Source organism: Nanorana parkeri, unplaced genomic scaffold, assembly GCF_000935625.1.
Source record: "Nanorana parkeri isolate BGI_ZX_2015 unplaced genomic scaffold, ASM93562v1 scaffold47, whole genome shotgun sequence".
NCBI lineage: Eukaryota > Metazoa > Chordata > Amphibia > Anura > Dicroglossidae > Nanorana > Nanorana parkeri.
Genome location: NW_017306315.1, coordinates 154,201 through 161,367, shown reverse-complemented (window position 1 = coordinate 161,367; position 7,167 = coordinate 154,201). Strand labels below are relative to the sequence as shown.

Sequence of the window (7,167 nt, the reverse complement as noted above, 5' to 3'; positions counted from 1 at the left end):
GCCCCCTCTGCACACTTACGCACTTGCAGCCACTGTACCCACACATACTTGTGCACTTGCCATCACTGCACCCACACACACTTATGCACTTGTTGCCACTGCATCCATAGACAATTTTTCACTCCCCAGCATGGCACTGACCTGCACCTCTGTACTGAGTGATATTCACTGCCACTAAATCAATGCACACCTTTGCACTCATAACCACTGTACCAATGTGCACTTCTGCACTCATCAGCTCTCAAGACTCGTATTTGTCATTTTTTATTTTGCCCATAATTACACTTAAAAAGGAACCCTATCAGTATACGGTAGATACTCAGCAAATGCATAACTGTAAAAAAAGACAATAAACACACACTTTCCCATTGCCTGTCACCAAGTGACACCATCAGAGGGGGTGACACCAAAATGACTGACAGTCATTTTGGTGTCACCCTCTCTGAAAAGGTGGGAACTCGGTCATGGACTGAGAGCCTGACAGTTGCACGAGAGAGGAGGGGACCAAGTGGCTTACCTTATCCCGCCGGATGAACACCCCCTCCTTTCTTTGCTGGCATTCATCAAAAAGATGGCTGCTGGCAGTGAAGTGTGCGTGATGTCATTACGAGCGTACATAATGACATCACATGTATACACAATGATATGGGCATTGGGTGACCAGTCCTGGTGATGCCACTGGGGAGTGATCCTGGAAAGCACTTTGCTCTTAGCAATTTTTAGTTAACAGCTGTCAGATCCTGGTGACTCTGGCTGGATTTGGAGGTGATTCTCTTGTCCCTGATCAGTTGAAGCACAGTGCAAGAAGACTTTATATGCCTAATAGACCCGAATGTCTCCTTAAAGAGTATGGGCCTGTTCACATGAGTTTCAGGTCCTACTCAGGTCCGGATCTGCAGACGCGGTGCTACTGATGCAGTGCATTTGGCCGCGTTTTTGATGCGTTCCAGTAAAAAAAAAAATATTATTTTTTGCTGGAGTGGGGCTTTTAGTATGTTAGCTGCTCTAAAATAAAACGTTTTTTTTTTTCTAATACTCACCTGATCCTGGGATCCACCGACAAGCGCGGCCTCCCGTCTCCCACGCTGTCAGAATATGCATACAGCGTGTGCTGGTTACTACTTAAACCGGCGCGCGCTGTGTGCCGCTTCTGAGAAGATACGCTATTAGCATAGCGGTAACCAGGACAGCCGCGTCATCTGTGCACAGGTCCATTCACAGACTACAAGTCTCATCTACCACTGTGTATCTCAAGTGTGATGACATCATAGCAATTGGAATCCATTGATAACTCCCTGCATCCCCATAACTGAAGGTCTGTACTCAATACAGATGGATCCTGAAGCAACTGTCTGCAGGAGCCTGAGCATTGCACCTGTGATCCACTATTCGTGGTTGCAAAGCTCTGCAGGCTCAAAAGCATAAACTTAATTATCATTTATTATTTAATAATGAATTTAAATATGAAGACCAGTTGAACATTAATATAACCGCTGGGAAGCTGTAGATACTGATGTATACACTATGCACTCCGCTTCATTGACATGAGGGAACGTTCTATAGAGAAGCAAGGCTCGCGAGTCCCCTTCCCAGCTGATCTTGGAGCGCACTGGCTTCCACCCGGTGGCGCGCATTTGTTACCCGGCAACCAACTCTGTTTGGATCCCTAACAGCCAATGACGTCACGAGAGCTAGCGGCCGCGCCCCTCCCTCATTCTCCACTGACTGACGCCGGGTCCGCCACTGCCGTCACAACCCGAGGAAAGCTTGCCAGCCAGCTGCTGCCCTGACGTCACGCCCCCAAGCCGCGCCCTCTAAGGATCCTCCTGCGTGAGCTTCGCAGCTGGACACCGTGGCCGCGCTTCACTTTTAATCATACACAATCGATATACCATATAGCAATAACATAATAAGCGTCTCATAACATATTTTTTTTTTCTGGATGGCTGTTGTTCCTCGGTTACCATGGTAACGAAGCCGTGGCGGTCAGCTGCGCCTCCTCTGGGGGCTCCTAGGAACTATGATTATGAAAAGGGGGTTGGGTTCCAGGTGTGTTATGCTCGGGGAGGGACGCGGCTTGCGCTGTCACGTGAGGGGGATCCCCGCCCCCCTGCTTTTAAGCCTTGTCAAGCCGTCCGCTCCCAGTCATAGATAACTCGAGGTTGGGTTGAGGCGCGGAGCCGTGAGCGGGAAGCGGCTCTGATGGCAGCTGCAGCAGACAGAGGGAATCCCCGCGCCCCGCTCTGTGTCCCCGGAGCTGGAGAGAACTGCCCGAGGCAGGGAGTGTCTGGTGCAGCACACTGTGCGTGACCTGCTGCCCTGTCATAATAAACTGATATTGCTGTGGAAGCTGACGCCTCTCTAGACGACTTTCCCCAAAACTTGTGGATTAGCTCTTGTGGTTTTCTGTGTCGAATGTGGACTTTTGTGTCATCAGCGACTCCAGGGGCACTGCTAGATTAATGAGGTACGTGTGGTGCGAGCTCGATCATGGTAGGTAGGGCTAGCTCGATCAGTGCATTGGATCGTACAAGTAGGCTACCTGCTGCACACACTACATCCTACAACCGATGTGACGTTCATGTCCCATCCCTACTTCTCCATGGGCTGCTAAAGTGACAAATCCTTTTTTGTGCTGAAGGTTTACAACCCCTGTTGGCTTTTTAAAGCTTTCTGGGACCTCAGTACGTCGATCCCCCTCACTGTCCTGGTGACATGTTTCCCTCAGACAGGAAGTGATGGAACTGTCAATGATTATTCGTATTTATTTGGGAAAGGCTACAACCTCTGTCACATTAGTATTGCTGTCTGTCACTGATCCATCTTCTGTTTCCTATCTAGTAAAAATCCTTATCAGGATTGATAGCCAGAAATAAGGATCATTTCAATAGTATATAGTTGTACAATATTCTCCCTACTTGTGACACACTTGCAGATTTGTCATTTTATTTTCCTATGATGATGCAGATCCTCATAAAAGCATGAGCATTGATGATATGTAATAAGGGGGGAGGGAGAGGCTAGAACCCCTGTCAGTTTATCGTAGTTGTCATTGTCACCATTGCACATTTTCTTTTGATCCCTGTCTGGTAAAACCACAATCATCAGGATTGAAGTTTCTTTAATGAAGCCTTAGTAAAAATGTGACAGGGGTTCTGATGCTTAACTCTACCCTCTCAAAAGTGTTGTCTGTACTTTAAGCGCCCATATAGGTCCAGCTTTCTGTTTAACTCAATGCAGAACTTGCTCTGGAGAGCCTAGAGTTGTATGTGTGTGCAATGGCTACTCATGACTTTGCTCTATCAATGTATGCAGTGTGATCTGACCGACCCTATGTCTCTCTGCCTAGGCAGCCGCCCAGTGAGTGTGACATGGCTCTCAGCGGGACCTTGCTGCCTTCCATCGCCACCTTCACAGCGGGGACCCCAGGCAAGGACAAGGTTTTGAGACAGGCAAGTGTTGGCAACGTGAGTATCCCAGAGAGGATATCCCTATCATTGGTTACAAAGCGTACTTGTTTGCTTGTAAACACACCGACCCGCTCATCTCCAGATTATCCACATTATAATAAACATGACACTTGTGTTTGTAAAGCTTCTTCTCTGCGTGAGCTGATTAAGTATTATTGTTTATTAGCTAACTTGTGAGCACTTTTTTTTTTCTGACACTCTGGGGGGGAATTTATCAAAACGAGCAGTCAAAATCTGGAGCAGATTTGTACAGCAGCCAATCAGCTTCCATCTCTCATTTTCAAATCTTACCTGAGCAAACTGGAGAGAGAAGCTGATTGAATTGCTCCAGATTGTCTGCTCCAGTTTTGAGGAATTCTCCCCTCTGTTCCTTGTGTTCAAGCCGATGACAATAATGATCCTGCCACTAGATCTGATAGAAGCGTGTGTCATGGCATTTCTTACAAGGTTCCCTTATTTTTTATTTTTTTTTATATCGCTCTTAAAAATCTGTAAACCGGAGACTTTTATTCTAATGCGTTTGCTGTTGGCTTGCATCTCCTTTTTTATTTGCACAAATTCACTGCTCCAACACAATGTGTGCTTTTCATTTCAAGTTTGGAAGGTAGTTTAAGTTCTGTTCTTTTTGCAGTCATTTCCTCCATGGCTTTTATACAAAGTGAACTTGTAAATAATTTTTTCTAGCTCTAGTATAATTTCTTTCTTATGGCATTAAGAGTTTTTTTTTTTTTGTCCTGGCTTGTGTACTGGACAGTAATTGTTGCTTGCTTACAGAGGTCTGCTTGTTTTTAGTCCTTGCGGCTTTCTCTTACTCATCTCCTGCTGATAGTGTTCAGCTGTCACATAGAAGGCTCTCTGTTAAGTATTATCTTAGAAACCGGTTTACATAATAATATTACTAAAGGGAAGTGTCAGATGCAAATTTTTAACTGCTAATAATTTGACATGTCAATATTTTTGGGGGGGAAAGCAGTAACTATTTCCAGCCTGCAGTTGTCTTAATTAAAATGCTTGTGGTACATGTGTGAGTGCTTTGTGTTTTTTTTTTTTTTTCTTCGTTATGTTTTTGTGGAGGACGTGTTTGGGAAAAATTAAAGTCTAGGGAAAAAATGATCGCAAGGGTTCATCGAGTAATCACAATAAAACTTTAGACTGGTCTGAGCTGCGACCAATTTGGGAATACAGCAACAAGGAAGAATGGGGCTATTGGCCAAAGTAACTGCTCAATGGGAAAATGTAACATGTGCAACTGCATCATCCCTTATCTAGTTTTTCCTAAATCTGCCCCATAGTATATTATACCATTTTGGTGAATCAGTTTGTTGCAGTCTCGTTTTTAAGAAACTTTTGTTTTTTATTCTTGTTCTCGCAGAGGTGGAGAGAAGAGCTGTCCCTCATGAAAAGACATACTGCACATAACCAGGCACGCCCCTATGATGGCTTAGAGCTGGAGACTGCAGCATTGGGATCTCGTAGGGAACCAGAAGAATTCAATGAGCTGCTGGACTTTGATTTTATACTCTCTAACTCCCTTCTTCATCAGGAGTCTATGGTGGGTAATTCTTCCTCATCTTCTTCTGCAACCGCTTCCTCACCACCACCAGCTGCATCTCTCCAAGACACCATGTCTGCCCTCTCGTCAGCTGCCAATTGTAACTTTACCTACCAGCTACGCTGCCCCCAGGACACAGTTGGAGGCGGTTCACTCATGTACACTTCTAGGGACACAGCTGTGCCAATGCTCACTTTTAACCTGGCGGATTTAAATGATGTTTCTCCTTCTGGTGGATTTGTGGCTGAGCTCATGAGGCCAGATTTGGATCCCGTTTATATGCAACAGCCACAAACTAGTCTTCAAGGTAAATTTGTGTTAAAAACTGCTGTGGACATGGGTGATTACGGTCAGTCTCTCAGTGTTAGAAAAAGCGGATCTGGTATGGACGGTCCTATGGTTTACACTAGCCATCAGCTGCCCCTCATGTGTCAAAAGATCAAGCAGGAGCCATCTGCGTCTTGTTCTGTGTCATGCCAAATGGATGGACAAGTACAACAGTCACAAGGGCAGCATGACTTCCAAGTAGGGAGGGTACTGCCAAGCAGGACTAACCAACCATTGACCCCAGAGGAGCTAATGGTTAGAGATTGCCATGCTTCTCCACAGACATTAAGCCATCCATCACTGCCAATACCTCCAGGCTACCACACTTCTGCCAGCTTCCCTCACTTCACACCAGACCAACAGCAGCCACAGCTGCCTCCAACTCCGCTTCAGTATCAAGGTCAGTCTTATCTAAATATTTATGAAGATCCTTCTCTAAACTTTCAACTATTGAAACAAGAAGTGATGCTGACTCCACCCTCTTCACCTTTAGAGCTCCTAACATCAGGCTGCATGTCAGAAGAAGCTAAGCCAAAGAGAGGTCGTAAATCCTGGCCCAGGAAAAGGACAGCTACTCACACCTGTGAGTATGCAGGCTGTGGAAAGACCTATACCAAGAGCTCACATTTAAAAGCCCACCTTCGAACACACACAGGTATGTGATTCACCAATACTGACTCCCATTTTCTTGCTTCAAGAATACTGTTGCTGGTTGTAGTGAGTAACACTGGTGTTACAAAACATCAGTGTGCTTTGCATAAACATCTGTGCCCACACAGCTCTGTTTCCTCCAGGAGACTATTTATAATGTCGGGTTTTGTGGTTTACTCTTGGCAAGAATTTGAGGCATATTACAGAGGGAAACAGAAAACATGGCCATGAAATAAAGGAATAGAATTTCTCCAGATAAGACCAGCAGCTTTCTTGTTATCTAGGCTGCAAAGCTCACTGGTTACTACTGGCAAATTACACCTGTTTTAATATATAAAAAAAAAGAATTTATGGTTCTGCAACAAGTGCAAGTTTTTTTATTTTTTATTATTGTGTCATATTTTAAGTTCCAAATGAGCTTAAAGTGGATATGACATTGGAAGGAATTTTGAATTTCTTTTTCCCCAATGCTTTCCATTATTGGAAAAAAAAAATTCTCAGCCACAAAGGGAAATGTAATTGCTTTTTTTTCTTTTTTTTCCCCCTTAAATTCAGCTGTATGTGTGTGTAAGGTGTACATTTTTATTTTATATGCATATTAAAGTGACACTAAACTCGGGAGTTGATCATTAAAAATGCATTCAAGTACCTTTTAATTATTAACAAAATGTATCTTATTTTGTAGATCCTCAAATCATCTCTGAATTGGTGCTGACACTGCCCTTCCTTCTGGAGGGTGGCTACTTTTGTTCCCCATGGTACCTGTGTGTGTTGTAAAGTGGCCACCGCTCCAAGCTCATTCCCATGATCTACAAATGAGTAAACTAAAGATGAGATTGTAGTCCATCACAGGAGTGAGCTTGGAGTGGTGACTGATTTACAGCACACATGGGGAACAAAAGTAGCCCCCCTCCAGAAGGAAGGACAGTGTCAGCACCAATTCTGAGATGATTTGAGGATCTACAGCCGAGTGATACAAAAAGATGCATTTTTGTTGATGGGGTACTTGTGTCTTTAAGATTTAACTCCTGAGTTTAGTGTCACTTTTAAGTCTAATAAAACACAACACTATTTTTAAAAAGAAAAAAAATGGAGTATAAAACTGAAAAGAAAGTGATGTTGCCCCTACTCTGGTCATATTCTTTGGTCATTCTGGTGACAACCCCA

General features: G+C 44.3%; 1 protein-coding gene across 3 annotated transcripts in view; it reads left to right on the top strand.

Annotated features, from left to right (window-relative positions):
• The first annotated feature begins 2,410 nt into the window (after positions 1–2,410).
• The window catches only part of KLF4 (Kruppel like factor 4), a 10,378-nt gene continuing 5,621 nt past the window's right edge, over positions 2,411–7,167 (top strand). The window contains exons 1-4 of one of the 3 annotated variants that reach the window (XM_018573520.1): positions 2,411–2,467; positions 3,350–3,467; positions 4,843–5,749; positions 5,843–6,004. In XM_018573520.1, the coding sequence (XP_018429022.1) occupies positions 2,463–2,467; positions 3,350–3,467; positions 4,843–5,749; positions 5,843–6,004 (1,192 nt within the window). In that variant the 5' untranslated portion in view covers positions 2,411–2,462. Of the gene's footprint in view, positions 2,468–3,349; positions 3,468–4,842; positions 6,005–7,167 lie in introns of all 3 variants that reach the window. The other 2 variants (XM_018573512.1, XM_018573506.1) reach the window with 2 other exon arrangements.